This window comes from Bombina bombina, chromosome 4, assembly GCF_027579735.1.
Source record: "Bombina bombina isolate aBomBom1 chromosome 4, aBomBom1.pri, whole genome shotgun sequence".
In the NCBI taxonomy this organism is placed as follows: domain Eukaryota; kingdom Metazoa; phylum Chordata; class Amphibia; order Anura; family Bombinatoridae; genus Bombina; species Bombina bombina.
The window spans coordinates 117,675,905-117,695,664 of record NC_069502.1 but is presented as its reverse complement, the minus strand read 5'-3'; the positions used below and the strand labels follow the sequence as shown (position 1 = coordinate 117,695,664).

Below are 19,760 nucleotides of genomic sequence, written 5' to 3'. Positions count from 1 at the left end.
CCTGCATACCCTGCAGCTTGTGTAACTCATAAGTATCCAAGAAAACATGGTTGAGGTGACAGCCCTAACTGTGTCTAGTATGGGAGCTGAGATTACTGGGTTTGAACAGACCCCCCCCCCCCTCTTTCAGCTCACTTCCATGCCTGTCTTATTGCAGTCCGCCCCCTCTGTGATGTAACTGTGGGAGTGCCGCCCACTACGCCACCAACAATCAGGCCTGCAGTTAGGTTTGCCACCTTGGCCATGTTTTTCTGGACACTTATGAGTTATACATGCTGCAGGGTGTGCAGAGGGGAACATGAATAGAGTTGTCAAGGATCACTACGTGTGCTGTCCAGGGGTGTAATTCATGTTCCCCTCTGCACACCCTACAGCATGTGTCCAGGAAAACATGGCCGAGGGGGGCTCAATTTTGTCGCTGTGATCAGCGATTCCTCTTCTTGACAAGAATGGGTTGTCGTTTGCAGGCAGCTATTCGCTTGGCGACCTATTCTTGTCATGAGCACAGCAGTGGTAAAAACAAGCTTACAGAAAGCCTGCCTATAGCAAGTGTAATAAAATACAATAAAGTATTACAATACTGAATACAGTTCTTTTTATAGAGGCCCCTATTGATGTCGTTTATAGAAGTTTCTTTAGCTTTCTTAAGGGACACAAACTCCAAAATGATTATTTTGTGATTCAGACAGCACATACAATTTTTTAACAAAGTTTCCAATTTACTTCTATCAAATTTTATCAGACATCATTTTCACAGTTCTTTGTTGAAGAGCATACCTAAGTAGATACAGTAGTGTGCACGTGTCTGGAGCACTACATGGCAGAAAACACTGCTGCCATCTAGTGCCATTGCAAATGTTTAACATTGATAAGATGTGCATGCTTCTGAGCCTACCTACCTGCTTTTCGACAAAGCATACCAAGTAAATAAAGTACATTTAAAATGCATTGTCATTTTTTAAAATTTTTATGCTCCATCTGAATCATGGAAAAAAAGATCCATGCCCCTTTAAGACAATAATCTGCATTTTATTAGTATTTTGAAAGCTGTTTATATAATGATAAAAGTAAAATGTATTCCAGACTAGTTTAGGCAGCTAAGCATACAGAATGTGCATGCAGAAATATTTTATAGGGACGGAGGGGGAACTGCTTGCAGCCACTGCTTGCAGCTGTTTGACTGAAGATTACACGCTTCGCTTGCTTATGTAAAGATCATGCTAGTCAGCATTTTAAATAAATGCTACAAACTAGGTCACCTGCTAGTTAAGACTGGTTCATTTGCAAATCCACATTCACCTGGATCAGTGTGATGTAATGCATAGCAAACGTGTACTGTAAATCCCAGACAGCTTACAGTTAATAAGCAGTTTTATATTGCTCAAGGGATAAAGCAACAGTCTAAAAAAAAAAAAAAAGTTTAATGCCAAAACAATATTTGTGATTATAATCTGTTGATATTTTTTTGATTTTTTTTATATAAACACTTCTTCATTTTCCTTACACGTTTCTGCATACAATGCTGATTCATAATCCATTTGTATTTCACTTTATTTTGTAATGTGCTAAGCTTCATTGTGCAGAAGAGAAAGCACTGACTTTTATACACAGTCACTGTGGCGTGACATCCAAAAATGTAAATGTCACAGCTATTCATAGGAAGCTAAACCAATAAATACAAATTAACGGATGGCAGTTTCAGGTAAATTACTTTTCTTACTACTGGAGTAAAACTGTAACACAGTACAGACTTTTTTTTTTGACATGCTATTTTTTGTTTTCATATTCTGAGTATTTACTGCTGATTCATTCTAGAATTAGTCAGCATATTACTAGGAATGGAACAAAGATAACACCTTTTCTGCCTTCAATTTTGCTTACACACCCGTATGCACTAATACAGTTTTAGATGTAATACCATACATAAAACAAGTTGGGATAGAGACAAAATATAATATGTACTTGAATTACTGCAGTACCTCACCATTAACCCTTTCTTTTAAGTTTCTGAATTGTACAGCTCTAACTCCCCCCACCAAATTCCTTTTATGGTTGTATCTATATCCACCATTGATTTGTTAGAATACAATAACACTCATTATCTGCTGGTGCATACCTAGAAGCAAATAAGCTGCTGTGAACTCAGTTGAAATACAATGCCTGTGTTGCTGATGGAAAACACTGATAATGAGGGGTGGATCAGGCTTCTCCAGACAGCGTGGCTTTGTAAGCAATTTTGCCTATTTTTGAAAATTATTTTAACCCCTTAGTAACCAGAACATTTTTCAAATTTCTTACCGTTAGGGACCAGGGCTATTTTCACATTTTTGCGGTGTTTGTGTTTAGCTGTAATTTTCCTCTTACTCATTTACTGTACCCACACATATTATATACCGTTTTTCTCAACATTAAATTGACATTCTAAAGATACCATTATTTTCATCATATCTTATAAGTTACTATAAATATTATAAAATATGATGAAAAAATGGAAACAAACACACTTTTTCTAACTTTAATCCCCAAAATCTGTTACACATCTACAACCACCAAAAAACACCCACGCTAAATAGTATCTAAATTTTGTCCTGAGTTTAGAAACACCCAATGCTTAAATGTTCTTTGCTTTTTTTGCAAGTTATAGGGCAATAAGTACAAGTAGCACTTTGCTATTTCCAAACCATTTTTTTTCCTTAATTAGCGCTAGTTACATTGTAACACTGATATCTGTCAGAAATCCCTGAATAATCCTTTACATGTATATATTTTTTTTTAGTAGACAATCCAAAGTATTGATCTAGGCCCTTTTTGGTATATTTCATGCCACCATTTCACCGCCAAATGTGATCAAATAATTTTTTTTTTCACTTTTTCACAAACTTTTTCACAAACTGAATTTTTTTTTTAAAACAGTATATGTTGTATCACCTGGTGCAGCCTCCTCCTGGAAAGCACAAGAAAAAAGAAGGAATGGAGAATTATAGGTGCACTATATTCTTTATGATAAATAATATACAATAAAAATTAAAGGGACATGAAACCCAAAATCTTTCTTTCATGATTTAGGTCGAACATACAATTTTAAACAACTTTCCAGTTTACTTCTATTAAATTTTCTTTATTCTCTTGGTATCATTTGTTGAAGGAGCAGCAATGCACTACTGTTTTTTAACTGAACACATGGGTGAGCCAATGACAATCGAGATATATATATATATATATGCAGCTACCAATCAGCAGCTAGAACCTAGGTTCTCTGCTTCTCCTGAGCTTTCCTAGATAACCCTTTCAGCAAAGGATAACAAGAGAAGGAAGCAAATTAAATATAAGTAAATTGGAAAGTTGTTTAAAATTGTATGCTCTGTCTAAATCATAAATGTTGAATTATGACTTAACTGTCCCTTTAACTGTTATATCCTTAATAAAATAATACTAAAATAGGCTGAACTCTCTGGAAAAATAAAAAAAATATCCTGTTAGCTGTTCGCTAAACATAGGGAGAAAGAACCTAATTTTGAGGACAAAAAAATTGTCTGCCAATATATAAATAAAGGTGTCTGTGCTTTCATGGCCAATAAATTAATACTCCGGCTTCAGAACAGATTTGTTGCATCTTGCTTCTATAGAGTGTTTTAAAAGTCAAATGTTAAGGATTTTAAATACAATATATGTGTGGATACCCCTAAAAATTGTGTTTCTTCCACTTCCCCAATTAGGTTGGAGTTCCTTAAAGGGACATTAAACACTTTGAGATGGTAATATAAAATGATAAATCGTATATATAAAAAAACTCTACAATATAATTTCATTATTTATTTTGTCCCCTTTTCCTGTAATTCCATTCTGAAATTGTGAGCTTTTCAGTTCCTGTTAGAAATGGAAGTGCAGAACACTGTTATATTCCACACGGCCATTGGTTGCACACTCTAGTCACCTATTTATCACTGTCCCTAATTGGCCACAGCTGAGAAGGTAACCTAAGTTATAACATGACAGCTCCCGTTGTTTTATAAACATTGAAACTTTACACTTATTATGTCACTATTTAAACAGATAATGAAACTTAAAAAATACATCTAGATGTTGTTCTCAGATTAATCTTTTCTTTGAAAGCATAATTCTATCTAGCACTTTATTTAGTCTTAAATGTCCCTTTAAGTATGATGTAATTGAGTATGCAACATTTTGTCCAGTGTTTGTTTAGCTCAGAGCACATGATCATGTATTTTTATGGGTAAATCTCTCAACCGATCTTGATTTGCAAAACTTTTGGAAAAAAAAAATTACAGTATGAAATTATTTTAAAACTTTTTTTGTATACAGATGCAATGCAGTGCTTAATTGAAGATATATGCTATGCTTACATAAAAATGACTATTTTCCCTTTTAAAGTAGCTACAAAATATGACTATTACCTGTTTTCATGTTGTTGGAGAGTTGATTTATGAAATATATAAATAATGTTGAGCTCTATTTCACACTATTTTATTTTTTTTGCTACAGCTATTGACATTTTGAAACTTGTAGCTGCCCAGGTCGGCAGCCAGTGGCAGGATATTTACCAGTTCCTGTGCAGTGCGAATGAGCAGGAGGTAGCGGCCTTCTCCAATGGGTATACAGCGGATCATGAGCGTGCATATGCAGCCTTACAGCACTGGACAGTCCGAGGCCCAGAGGCCAGTCTCGCAAAACTCATCAGTGCTCTGCGTCAGCACAGGCGTAATGATGTGGTAGAGAAGATCCGAGGTCTCATGGAGGACACTGTGCAGGTAAAAAAAAAGGATTATTTTTGTTTAGCAATAACTGCAACTGAATCCTGATGTAAATTGTCATATTAGTATATGAAATGTAAGGGTTATAACAGTGTAAGGACCTATCACAGACGTGCTCTTCAGTAGCAGTTACTGAATTACAAACCTGTATTATTAGTTTGTGTGTTTAGTGGAGTCTGGCATGCAGAATGATTAGAACATGTCCAAAACACGCTCAGTATAGGATTATCTGTAACGTATTCTCTCATGCTGGAAATAGCTTGGGAACGAACACTCCCACACTGGACCTGAAAATAAAATGAATAAACTGTTACTGGCCAAAGCAAAAACATCTAGACTTAGGGCATTGTGAAATGCCTGCCAAGGCTGGGAGGGGATAAGTCACAAGCCTGAAGTGAACTGATGGTGTGCATACCTAGATACTGACTGGCAAGCACACACATATAGGAACTGATATACACACACTGGGCCTGGATAGAACATTTGTGGATAAACTAGCTTGTATATATTCACTCTGTGGAACACCCACATGGGTAAGTTGACCATTACCTTAGTGCCTGTGATAGCCATGATTTGGAAAGAGGATACCATCGGTCTTCGCTTCCACAGGTGAACGTGGCAGCTGAGCGTGACTGTCATCCCCACAACAATCTTCTTCCAAAGAGCAATGCCAGCTGAATTTCACCCATTTTCTAGGTGCTCGGGTTTATCATTCCCCGATTTAAAATATATGCACTATATCAGAAATGTGTCCACATGAGCACTAGTGTTGACCTATCCACATGGGTAATAGTGGGAACAGATCCTTGTGCGTATTTGCTGTAATGCCTACACACAAACACTCGTTGGTACACAATTACACTGGTGGGAGCACACTGACATGGGCATTATACCTTCAGTAATCGCCCCATACCCTGACTTCCTGCGCACACACACAATGAATGCTCTGTTTTCCTCTACGATATCTTGATGTGCGCTGCTGTAATATTTACTGATGGCTTAGTTGTACAAACATTTGTTTTAAATTGTAGGACATTTTGTATTTCATTATTTGTTGATGATATTGATATGCTGTGCTGGTGTTGAAACAAGTGCAGACAGTGCACACTGTATGCTGTGTATGATGATATCAGATATGGAAATGAGCATACACAATACAGGTAGCCCTCGGTTTACACTGATATTCTATTTTTGTAAGCGCTGCTGCTGCAAAAATAATCTGTAAAATGAATCTACTTTTATGTAGATCAAAGCAAATTCAATGTGGCACACGCCAAACCCTCTCAAAATTAGCCTAACTTGTAGTAGTATATTTAAAGCTCTAAAATGAATGCTATGAATGCAATACTATTTTTTGTGATAAAAAGTAAAGCTATAAATTATGTAAGCTTGTACATATAAATATAAAATTAAATAGGTTACATCTCCCAAAAACCTAAATGTACTAAGTGCAAATTATGAAAGAAAAGAAGCTTTAAAAGTCTCACACACAGTTTTGGATAATTATCTAATGCTGGTAATTTAGCTGTTCACAGAGAGTTTATGCAAAATGCAATATGCAATTTTCTTATGTCCCATATCTTGGCGCATATTATCAATGGTGTAGATATTGTTAAGTGTTAAACGTACTGTTGTAAAATGAAGGCTGCCTGTAATTTTTAAAGTTGGTAGTCATATGGATGTGAAGACCTCATAACTGACATTGGATGGTCAATGTGAGTCATGCGACTCATTCCTGATTGCCTGCCCTGCTCTTTCCTATTTGAGACCCACAAGTCCTGAAGCAGAAACCACTGATAAGAGAAATAGCTAGTCACCAACCATTTTCTGCTTGTAGCTCCTGAGCAGAATTTATGTGTTTAACCCCTTTGCTGGGATTAAGGCCATTAATGCAACATTTTATGTTCTTTCAGCATTTTCATTTCTCTTGTAAGGTGTATCCAGTCCACGGGTTCATCCATTACTTGTGGGATATTCTCCTTCCCAACAGGAAGTTGCAAGAGGACACCCACAGCAGAGCTGTCTATATAGCTCCTCCCCTAACTGCCACCCCCAGTCATTCTCTTGCAACTCTCGATAAGTAAGGAAGTATCAAGAGATATGTGGTGACTTAGTGTAGTTTTACCTTCAATCAAAAGTTTGTTATTTTTAAACGGTACTGGCGTTGTACTGTTTTTCTCTCAGGCAGAAATTAGAAGATTTGATGATCTTAGCGGTTTGTAACTAAGGTCCATTGCTGTTCTCACACATAACTGATGAATATGGGAAAACTTCAGTTGGGGGGAACGGCCTGCAGTTTACCTGCTTTGAGGTATGTTCAGTATTTTTATTTCCAGAGAGAGGAATAAGTTCTAGAAAATGCTGACAGAGCCTTGTGTATTTGAGGTAAGCCTGATGCAGTGATTTAACAGCGACTGAGATCATGCTTACATAACAGGGTAATACTCATGTTAATATTCATATTGCTTAGTGACAAAACGTTTACATGATTACATAAATAGGACGTTTTTTCTCTGAGGGAGATAAGTCTTTATTTGGGGCCTAGTTTCCACATGGCTAGTCAGATACTCCTAGGAGTATTTTCTTAAGGCCCCTCTGACATCCAGTACATGGTGGGAGGGGCCTATTTTAGCGCTCTAACTGTGCAGTTTTAATACAGACTGAGACATCCAGCTTCTCTAGAAGAGTCCTCTGGCATCTGAGAACCATTTCAAAGGGGTTATTTCTGCACAAAATCGTATTTAAGGGCAGGTAGGAGCCTCAGCAGAGCTGTGGCATGGTGCTCAATTGATTTTTTTAACTTTTTTCAATCCGGTTTGGGGCCTAAGGGTTAATCATCCATTTGCAAGTGGGTGCAATGCTGCTTTAATCCCTTATTCACATTGTAAACATTTCAAATATTTCACTGTTTTGCAGTTTAAGTGCTAGTTGCGGTCAGGTTCATCAGATTTCAGTCGGACAATATCACGACTGTAGCCTATATCAACCATCAGGGGGGGGGACAAGAAGCCCCCTGGCAATGTTGGAGGTTTCAAAGATAATTCTATGGGCAGAGGTTCACTCTTGCCATCTCTCAGCTATCCATATCCCAGGAGTAGAGAACTGGGAGGCGGATTTTCTAAGTCGGCAGACTTTTCATCCGGGGGAGTGGGAGCTCCATCCGGAGGTATTTGCCCAGCTGATTCAACTATGGGGCAAACAAGAAGTGGATCTGATGGCGTCTCGTCAGAACGCCAAGCTTCCCTGTTACGGGTCCAGGTCAAGGGATCCCCAGGCAGCGCTGATAGATGCTCTAGCAGTGCCCTGGTCCTTCAGCCTGGCTTATGTGTTCCCACCATTTCCTCTCCTCCCTCGTCTGATTACCAAGATCAAGCAGGAGAGAGCTTCTGTGATTTTGATAGCACCTGCGTGCCCACGCAGGACTTGGTATGCATATCTGGTGGACATGTCATCCCTTCCACCATGGACTCTGCCGCTGAGGCAGGACCTTCTACTCCAAGGTCCATTCAAACATCCAAATCTAATTTCTCGGCGGCTGACTGCTTGGAGATTGAACGCTTGATTTTATCAAAACGTGGTTTCTCCGAGTCGGTCATTGATACCTTAATTCAGGCTCGAAAGCCTGTCACCAGGAAAATCTATCATAAGATATGGTGTAAATATCTTCATTGGTGTGAATCCAAGGGTTACTCATGGAGTAAGGTCAGGATTCCTAGGATATTATCTTTTCTCCAAGAAGGATTGGAGAAGGGATTGTCAGCTAGTTCCTTAAAGGGACAGATTTCTGCTCTGTCTATTCTTCTGCACAAGCGTCTGGCAGATGTTCCAGACGTTCAGGCGTTTTGTCAGGCTTTAGTTAGAATCAAGCCTGTGTTTAAACCTGTTGCTCCACCATGGAGTTTAAATTTAGTTCTTAAAGTTCTTCTGCATTCCGTAGATATCAAGCTTTTATCTTGGAAAGTTCTGTTTTTGGTAGCTATCGCTTCGGCTCGAAGAGTTTCAGAGTTATCTGCCTTACAGTGTGATTCCCCTTATCTGATATTCCATACAGATAAGGTAGTGTTGCGTACCAAACCTGGATTTCTTCCTAAGGTGGTATCTAATAAGAATATCAATCAGGAGATTGTAGTTCCGTCACTGTGTCCTAATCCTTCTTCAAAGAAGGAACGTCTATTACACAATCTTGACGTGGTTCGTGCTTTAAAGTTTTATTTACAAGCTACTAAGGATTTTCGTCAAACATCTGCTTTGTTTGTTGTCTACTCTGGACAGAGGAGAGGCCAAAAGGCTTCGGCATCTTCTCTTTCTTTTTGGCTGAGAAGTATAATCTGTTTGTTTAGCTTATGAGACTGCTGGCCAGCAGCCTCCTGAAAGAATTACAGCTCATTCCACTAGAGCGGTAGCTTCCACATAGAACGTTGCAGTGGAACTTTTTTTAGCGTTTGTATACATTGCAGGTTTTGAAAAGGACACAAACTAATATTTATAACAAAAAATGGTTTATGAAACATGAATGTATCAAACCGCAACCGCTTTCCTGTCCGAGCATGCGTCTTCTCAGTGTAAGGTGGAGTGATGTTGCTTCAGAATGAAACAAGCAGGAATCAATGGCTGAGAGGCCCAGCTCACCACACACCCTTACTAGAGCACTGGATGTAAACAAGTTCAAAGTTCAGGGGGTAAGGGAGCAATTAGACTAAATTTAGTAAATTAACTCTGTCAAGTACTTTAATCATCTCCTACAAAACAAATGGTAATTAAGTACTAGAAAGTAACTAAGTTAGTAAATTTAAAATTTTCATAAAAAGACGTACCTCTGTAAAAGTTGTCTCGCAATTCAGAAACTTGCAAAAGTTACTTAAATGCATATCTTCTGATAGCAGAGGAATCCATGGTTAAGTTAATCTGTCAGGGTCAAGGCCTCACAGGGGAAAGCAGCACAAAATCATTAAACAAATGTAGAGTCCACAAACAAGCTAGTCATAAACCAAGTCAGTCCAAACAAAGGGTTAAACAGAAGCGTAGCCAGGGGAAGCAGAAGTCAAACCTGTATGTCCAAATAGTAATTGACAGAGTAAGTAAAATTAAAGGGACATTAAACACTTTGAGATGGTAATATAAAATCATAAATAGTATATCTATAGAAAACTCAATATACTTTCATTATTTATTTTGTCCCCTTTTCCAGTTATTCCATTCCGAAATTGTGAGCTTTTCAGTTCCTGTTAGAAGTGGAAATGCAGAACACTGTTATATTCCAGACAGCCACTGGCTGTTCACTGTAATGTCCTATTTATAGCTGTCCCTAATTGGCCACATCAGAGAAGGTAACCTAAGTTACAATATGGCAGCTCCCATTGTTTTATAGACACTAAACTTTAGACTTATTGTGTCACTATTTAAACAGCTAATGAAACTAAAAAACACATCTATGTTGTTGTTCTCAGACTAATCTTTTCTTTCTCTTGTTAAGTGTATCCAGTCCACGGATCATCCATTACTTATGGGATATTAACTCCTCCCCAACAGGAAGTGCAAGAGGATTCACCCAGCAGAGCTGCTATATAGCTCCTCCCCTAACTGCCATTACCAGTCATTCTCTTGCACCCAACGAATAGATAGGATGTGTGAGAGGACTGTGGTGATTATACTTAGTTTCATACCTTCAATCAAAAGTTTGTTATTTTATAATAGCACCGGAGTGTGTTATTCCTTCTCTGGTAGAATTTGAAGAAGAATCTACCTGAGTTTTTCTATGATTTTAGCCGGAGTAGTTAAGATCATATTGCTGTTTCTCGGCCATCTGAGGAGAGGTAAACTTCAGATCAGGGGACAGCGGGCAGATTAATCTGCAAAGAGGTATGTAGCAGCTTATTATTTTCTGACAATGGAATTGATGAGAAAATTCTGCCATACCGATATAATGTAAACTCAGCCTTAAATGCAGTAGCAGCAACTGGTATCAGGCTGTCATGTATGTATATTTTACACTTCAGTATTCTGGGGAATGGCACTTCACTGGAATTATACTGTATGCATAAAACTTTAGCCTAATTTGCAGGGACTAGCAACAGGCTTTTTAATAACACTCAATTTATTAATGTTAAACGTTTTTTGCTGGCATGTAAAATCGTTTAATTTTCTGAGGTACTGGGTGAAAAAATGTTTTGGGCACTATTTTTTTCCACTTGGCAGTCGTTTTATTTAATTTATGACAGTTTACTGATCTCTCTCACTGTTATGTGTGAGGGGGAGGGGCCTTTTTTGGCGCTTTTGCTACGCATAAAAAAATTCAGTCAGAAGTTTATTGTCTTCCCTGCATGATCCGGTTCATCTCTACAGAACTCAGGGGTCTTCAAAACTTGTTTTGAGGGAGGTAATCACTCACAGCAGAGCTGTGAGATTGTAGTTGAATGTGATAAAAAAACGTTTATTTCTGTATTTTTTTTTTTTTTTCTGCTATCAGGGTTAGTTATCCTTTGCTAATGGGAGCATTATAATATGATAATATTAGGGCCATGTCAGACACTGCGTCACAATTTGCAGAACATGAGGACGGAGAGCTTCATTCTGCGGGTGACGGTTCTGATCCAAACAAACTGGATTCAGATATTTCAAATTTTAAATTTAAGCTGGAAAACCTCCGTGTATTACTAGGGGAGGTGTTAGCGGCTCTGAATGATTGTAACACAGTTGCAATACCAGAGAAAATGTGTAGGTTGGATAAATATTTTGCGGTACCGGCGAGTACTGACGTTTTTCCTATACCTAAGAGACTTACTGAAATTGTTACTAAGGAGTGGGATAGACCCGGTGTGCCGTTCTCACCCCCTCCGATATTTAGAAAGATGTTTCCAATAGACACCACCACACGGGACTTATGGCAAACGGTCCCTAAGGTGGAGGGAGCAGTTTCTACTTTAGCTAAGCGTACCACTATCCCGGTGGAGGATAGCTGTGCCTTTTCAGATCCAATGGGTAAAAAGTTAGAGGGTTACCTTAAGAAAATGTCACGGCTGCAGCAGCATTTTGGTTTGAGTCTCTGGAAGAGACACTTGAATCAGCTCCATTAGATGAGATTACACACAAGCTTAAAGCCCTTAAGTTAGCTAACTCATTTATTTCAGATGCCGTAGTACATTTAACTAAACTTACGGCTAAGAATTCCGGATTCGCCATTCAGGCACGCAGAGCACTGTGGCTAAAATCCTGGTCAGCTGACGTTACTTCTAAATCTAAATTGCTTAATATACCTTTCAAAGGGCAGACCTTATTCGGGCCCGGGTTGAAAGAAATTATCGCTGACATTACAGGAGGTAAAGGCCATGCCCTGCCTCAAGACAGAGCCAAACCTAAGGCTAGACAGTCTAATTTTCGTTCCTTTCGTAATTTCAAAGCAGGAGCAGCATCAACTTCCTCTGCACCAAAACAGGAAGGAGCTGTTGCTCGCTACAGACAAGGCTGGAGACCTAACCAGTCCTGGAACAAGGGCAAGCAGGCCAGGAAACCTGCTGCTGCCCCTAAGACAGCATGAATCGAGGGCCCCCGATCCGGGAACGGATCTAGTGGGGGGCAGACTTTCTCTCTTCGCCCAGGCTTGGGCAAGAGATGTCCAGGATCCCTGGGCGTTAGAGATCATATCTCAGGGATACCTTCTAGACTTCAAATTCTCTCCCCCAAGAGGGAGATTTCATCTGTCAAGGTTGTCAACAAACCAAATAAAGAAAGAGGCGTTTCTACGCTGCGTACAAGATCTTTTATTAATGGGAGTGATCCATCCGGTTCCGCGGTCGGAACAAGGACAAGGGTTTTACTCAAATCTGTTTGTGGTTCCCAAAAAAGAGGGAACTTTCAGGCCAATCTTGGATTTAAAGATCCTAAACAAATTCCTAAGAGTTCCATCGTTCAAAATGGAAACTATTCGGACAATTTTACCCATGATCCAAAAGGGTCAGTACATGACCACAGTGGATTTAAAGGATGCTTACCTTCACATACCGATTCACAAAGATCATTACCGGTATCTAAGGTTTGCCTTTCTAGACAGGCATTACCAGTTTGTAGCTCTTCCATTCGGATTGGCTACGGCTCCGAGAATCTTCACAAAGGTTCTGGGTGCTCTTCTGGCGGTACTAAGACCGCGAGGAATTGCGGTAGCTCCGTACCTAGACGACATTCTGATACAAGCTTCAAGCTTTCAAACTGCCAAGTCTCATACAGAGTTAGTACTGGCATTTCTAAGGTCGCATGGATGGAAGGTGAACGAAAAGAAGAGTTCTATCTTTCCACTCACAAGAGTTCCCTTCTTGGGGACTCTTATAGATTCTGTAGAAATGAAGATTTACCTGACAGAAGACAGGTTAACAAAGCTTCAAAATGCATGCCGTGTCCTTCATTCCATTCAACACCCGTCAGTAGCTCAATGCATGGAGGTGATCGGCTTAATGGTAGCAGCAATGGACATAGTACCCTTTGCACGCCTACATCTCAGACCGCTGCAATTGTGCATGCTAAGTCAGTGGAATGGGGATTACTCAGACTTGTCCCCTACTCTGAATCTGGATCAAGAGACCAGAAATTCTCTTCTATGGTGGCTTTCTCGGCCACATCTGTCCAGGGTGATGCCATTCAGCAGGCCAGACTGGACAATTGTAACAACAGACGCCAGCCTACTAGGTTGGGGCGCTGTCTGGAATTCTCTGAAGGCTCAGGGACAATGGAATCAGGAGGAGAGTTTCCTACCAATAAACATTCTGGAATTGAGAGCAGTTCTCAATGCCCTTCTGGCTTGGCCCCAGTTAACAACTCGGGGGTTCATCAGGTTTCAGTCGGACAACATCACGACTGTAGCTTACATCAACCATCAGGGAGGGACAAGAAGCTCCCTAGCAATGATGGAAGTATCAAAGATAATTCGCTGGGCAGAGTCTCACTCTTGCCACCTGTCAGCAATCCACATCCCGGGAGTGGAGAACTGGGAGGCGGATTTCTTAAGTCGTCAGACTTTTCATCCGGGGGAGTGGGAACTTCATCCGGAGGTCTTTGCCCAAATACTTCGACGTTGGGGCAAACCAGAGATAGATCTCATGGCGTCTCGACAGAACGCCAAGCTTCCTCGTTACGGGTCCAGATCCAGGGATCCGGGAGCGGTTCTGATAGATGCTTTGACAGCACCTTGGACCTTCGGGATGGCTTATGTGTTTCCACCCTTCCCGATGCTTCCTCGATTGATTGCCAGAATCAAACAGGAGAGAGCATCAGTGATTCTAATAGCGCCTGCATGGCCACGCAGGACTTGGTATGCAGATCTAGTGGACATGTCATCCTGTCCACCTTGGTCGCTACCTCTGAAACAGGACCTTCTGATCCAGGGTCCCTTCAAACATCAAAATCTAATTTCTCTGAAGCTGACTGCTTGGAAATTGAACGCTTGATTTTATCAAAACGTGGTTTTTCTGAGTCAGTTATTGATACCTTAATACAGGCTAGGAAGCCTGTTACCAGAAAGATTTACCATAAGATATGGCGCAAATACTTATATTGGTGCGAATCCAAGAGTTACTCATGGAGTAAGGTTAGGATTCCGAGGATATTGTCTTTTCTACAAGAAGGTTTAGAAAAGGGTTTATCCGCTAGTTCCTTAAAGGGACAGATTTCAGCTCTGTCCATTCTTTTACACAAACGTCTGTCAGAAGTTCCGGACGTTCAAGCTTTTTGTCAGGCTTTAGCTAGGATCAAGCCTGTGTTTAAAACTGTTGCTCCACCATGGAGTTTGAACTTAGTTCTTAATGTTTTACAGGGGGTTCCGTTTGAACCCCTTCATTCCATTGATATCAAGTTGTTATCTTGGAAAGTTCTGTTTTTAATGGCGATTTCCTCGGCTCGAAGAGTCTCTGAGTTATCTGCCTTACATTGTGATTCTCCTTATCTGATTTTTCATTCAGACAAGGTAGTTCTGCGTACTAAACCTGGGTTCCTACCTAAGGTGGTCACTAACAGGAATATCAATCAAGAGATTGTGGTTCCATCTTTGTGTCCTAATCCTTCTTCGAAAAAGGAACGTCTGCTACACAATATAGATGTAGTCCGTGCCCTGAAATTTTATCTACAGGCAACTAAGGATTTTCGACAAACGTCTTCCCTGTTTGTCGTTTATTCTGGTCAGAGGAGAGGTCAAAAAGCTTCGGCTACCTCTCTCTCCTTTTGGCTTCGTAGCATAATACGGTTAGCCTATGAGACTGCTGGACAGCAGCCTCCTGAAAGAATTACAGCACATTCTACTAGAGCTGTGGCTTCCACTTGGGCCTTTAAGAATGAGGCTTCTGTTGAACAGATTTGCAAGGCTGCAACTTGGTCTTCTCTTCATACTTTTTCCAAATTTTACAAATTTTACACTTTTGCTTCTTCGGAGGCTGTTTTTGGGAGAAAGGTTCTTCAGGCAGTGGTTCCTTCCGTATAAAGAGCCTGCCTGTCCCTCCCGTCATCCGTGTACTTTAGCTTTGGTATTGGTATCCCATAAGTAATGGATGATCCGTGGACTGGATACACTTAACAAGAGAAAACATAATTTATGCTTACCTGATAAATTTATTTCTCTTGTAGTGTATCCAGTCCACGGCCCGCCCTGTCACTTTAAGGCAGGTAATTTTTCCATTAAACTACAGTCACCACTGCACCCTATGTTTTTCCTTTCTCTGCATGTTTTCGGTTGAATGACTGGTAATGGCAGTTAGGGGAGGAGCTATATAGCAGCTCTGCTGGGTGAATCCTCTTGCACTTCCTGTTGGGGAGGAGTTAATATCCCATAAGTAATGGATGATCCGCGGACTGGATACACTACAAGAGAAATAAATTTATCAGGTAAGCATAAATTATGTTTTCAATGCATTATTCTAGCTAGCATTTATTTAGTGTTTAATGTCCCTTTAACTTAATACACAGGCAACCTCATGCTACAAACACAGAGCTAACATAGACTACTGCAATTAAGAACTAATTGATCTTCATGGCCTCCTAAATATGCAGTACACCTAACTGCAGCATGGACAGAAATCACTCTTTTAGACAAACACCTATTATGACAATGAATTAAGCATTATTAATGTTAGTTGCTTATTTTGTATTCTAGCTTATGCAGTGATGTAATAGCCATATATGTGTACACAGAATGGGCTCCATTTATCAAGCTGTGATTGCAGCTTCAGAGCCCTAGCGATGCAGACTTGCACGAGTGAGCCTGCAATGCAAGTTAAGAAGATTGGCCTACCTGGAGTCTTCCCGGTGGGCTGGCGCTGCTGGGGCTTCTCGGCTAAAATTGAAGGTGGTGGTAGTGCTGGTGAGGTGATAGATACAGCTGTATCACCTCTCTTCTTTTAACCTCTGAACTATACATATTAAGGTCACATAGTGTTTTCTTGTACGTTTTATTTCCTAGACTATCTACCATTTTAGTAGCCCTCCTCCAATAATGGTTTCTAGTATTTAGTCAGGTCACAATGTGAGATAGATTTACACACTGTTTTGAGTGTCTTCTTCAGATCACACTATGGAGTCATGGAAAGAATTGTGTTGAGTTCCCATATAACTAATCTAATCTAGCAATTTTTTTTATTACAAACTAATATAGTTTAATTCTGAAAAAAATATAGGGGATTTGAGTATCCCATTAATCTCCTTGAGAAAAATGGTGTGTGTGGATTTTACAGACTCAACAGTAAATAGGGCTGGTCTTCAGATTTTTCCAGGGCTGCTTTTCTGTTCCAGTCCGGTCCTGGAGCTTTTAAGAGTACTGCTTCATAACCTTTCTGCCACCTCAAGGGTGATGTAGTTAAATCATCCTGAGCAGATCCGACCAGGATGATTGACAAGAACCATAACAAATACAAATAAACAGCTGCTAAAAATGAACATTTCCTTTATCTGAGCTTGCTGCCAGCTACAGTTCTTCCTCATCTGTAAGTTCAAGCTCTGTATTTTGAGCTGGTGAATTTGTTTGGATCTTCATTCAGCTGTACTTCAAAATGGAATAGTTGAGGACCGCAGAGTATACTTGAAGGAGCATTAAATGCAATAGAATTGCATAATTAACAACGCATAATAAAAAAATGCAATAACATTTACTTTTAATTTTTTTTTTTCTGAAAATGTTTTCACCCACCATTTTCTGGCCCCCTTTATCATGTGAAAGCCATCAACCAATTAGACTAGTATAGGTATATACCGTGAACTTGTGCACATGTTCAGTAGGAGCTGGTACCTCAGGAAGTGTTCATATAAAAAGACTAAACATTTTGATAATGGAAATAAACTGGAAAGTCTCTTAAAACTGCATACTGAATCATAAAAAATGTTAATTTTGACATTAGCGTCCCTTTAAAGGGAGAGTCAAGTCCAAAATAAACTTTTATGATTTAAATAAGACGTAATTTTTTATACAACTTTCCAATTTACTTTTATCACCAATTTGGCTTTGTTCTCTTGGTATTCTTAATTGAAGGCTAAACCTAGGTAGGCTCATGCTAATTTCTTAGACCTTGAAGGCCGCCTCTTATCTGAATGCATTTTGATAGTTTTTCACCACTAGAGGGCGTTAGTTCATGCATGTCATATAGATAACACTGTGCTCACACATGTGGAGTTACCTAGGAGTCAGCACTGATTGGCTAAAATGAAAATCTGTCAAAAGAACTGAAATAAGGGGGCAGTCAGCGGAAGCTTAGATACAAGGTAATCACAGAGGTAAAAAGTATATTAATATAACCAGGTTGGTTATGCAAAACAGGGGAATGGGTAATAAAAGGATTATCTATCTTTTAAAATAACAAATATTCTGGTGTTGACTGTCCCTTTAAAGGGATTTGAAACCCAAAAATGTTCTTTTATGGTTCAGACAGATCATACAATTTTTAAAAAGTTTCCAATTTACTTCTATTATAAGGTTTTCTTTGTTCCCATGATATTCTTTGTTGAAGTAATACCTAGGTAGGCATCTGGAGCACTAAATGGCAGAGCATAAGGCTGCCCTCTAGTTCTCTTGCAAATGGATAACATTATTCTAAAAGTTCTGTTGTTTAAAATCACATACTCTATGTGAATCATGAAAGAAACATTTGGGGTTTCATATCCCTTTAAAGTGGTGGTTTTCAAACTGTGGGGCGTGCCTCCCAAGGGGGGCGCGGGAGCAGATCAGGGGAGGCGCGGGAGAAGAAGCAGCAATTTGTTGTGCTAGGGTTAGTGACCGGCGGGGCAGCATGTTGTAAGTACAATTTTATCATTTCTTTTATACGCTGGCAGTGGCTACTACTTGTTGCACATTCTCTCTACCCTCTCTCTAAAAGCCTCTGCGCATTACAGTGAGATCTACAGCGCGGGCTTTTACAGAGAAGACAGAGCGGATGTGTAAAAAGTATTGAAGGTTTTGATGGCCGCTCTGTTTTGAGACTTCAGGACTCATCCCCTGTACGTAAGGCTGTGGAATGTGCATATTGGTTGCCTGGTTCATGGTGGTCTGAGAATGTGTTAAAGCTTATGGGGTTACAATATTTTGTGCCTGAGAGCAAGGACAGGAGTCCCAAAGAGTAGGTCTAGTTATGAGTAAAGCCTTTTAGTAGGACATGGGCGATGGGGTTAACGGAGTGAGGCATGGGCTGTGAGTTAAGTGTGTGCACATTTCTTATAACGGCTCTTCACATGTATATAGCTATGTGTTTGCCCCCTAATTAATGTGCGTATGTCTGAGATTGTGTGTGTGTGTATCTGAGATTGTGTGTGTGTGTGTATCTGAGATTGTGTGTGTGTGTGTATCTGAGATTGTGTTTATGAGATTGTGTGTGTGTATGTCTGAGATTGTGTGTATGAGATTGTGTGTATCCGAGATTGTGTGTGTACACACACACGATCATGGTAACGACTTCTTGGGCTCATCTTGGAAGTTTTGCCAAAGGGGAGGCCCACTGTCTAAGACTTTAAAAACCTCTGGGCACTATTAACACTGGGCTAAGAAGAAACTGTAGTTTGTGGATAACAGCTGCTAAATCTGCTTTTTGTGCTGAAAGGGACATTATACACTCATTTTTTCTTTGCATAAATGTTTTGTAGATGATCTATTTATATAGCCCATAAAGGTTTTTGTTTTGTTTTTTTTAAATGTAGTTTTGCTTATTTTTAAATAACATTGCTCTGATTTTCAGACTCCTAAACAAACCCCAAAGTTTTATGAGAATACCGTCAGCTACCTTCTCCAGCTTGCTGCTGTTTGTGTAAAGGGTCTTTTCATATGCAAAAGAAGGGGGAGGGAGGGGGAGTGTCTTATTGCACTTTTCAGCTACCTTTTCAACAGCGCTAAACTGACAGCTTCTAAGTAAGTTTTTAAACAGTTTTATACTGGATTTTTATATTTGTATCTGCATCTTATTCTTTATAGTAGTGTCTATTACATGCAGCTATATGAAAATGAGTGTATACTGTCCCTTTAAATTATGCATAACTGTTTTCATGAGTTTTATTAAGGGGACATTACACTTTGCCTGTAATCTCCCAATAAAATGTACTTTGTATTATTGTTTTAATTTCCATAATTCAATATTTACTTTATCTGCTTTTGCTGCAAAATACATCTGAAAAATGTTTGTCCTACTTCTAATAGAGAGGTTGTAGAGCTTAAAGGGACATAATACCATACGCTAAATCACTTGAAAGTGATGCAGCATAACTGTAAAAAGTTGACAAGGAAATATTACCTGAACATCTCTATGTAAAAATAGGAAGATATTTTGCCTCAAATGTTCCTTAGTTTATCAGAGTTGTGTTCCAGAGCTATTCTTTTTACTGTCATTGCTCATAAGAAAAAAAAAGAAAAAACAACCAATAGGCATCATTAGTGCTGAGCTCACACTTTGCTTTACTGTGATCACGTGGGATTTCACAGAAATCTCACTAGATTTCTTTAAAAAAAAAAAAACTTAAAGGGACACTAAAGTAAAAATTAAA

General features: G+C 39.5%; 1 protein-coding gene across 1 annotated transcript in view; it reads left to right on the top strand.

Annotated features, from left to right (window-relative positions):
• TNFRSF21 (TNF receptor superfamily member 21) overlaps nt 1-19,760 on the top strand; it is a 312,325-nt gene that overhangs the window by 177,019 nt on the left and 115,546 nt on the right. The window contains exon 4 of the mRNA XM_053709614.1: nt 4,504-4,769. Within this exon, the coding sequence (XP_053565589.1) occupies nt 4,504-4,769 (266 nt within the window). The remainder of the gene's footprint in view (nt 1-4,503; nt 4,770-19,760) is intronic.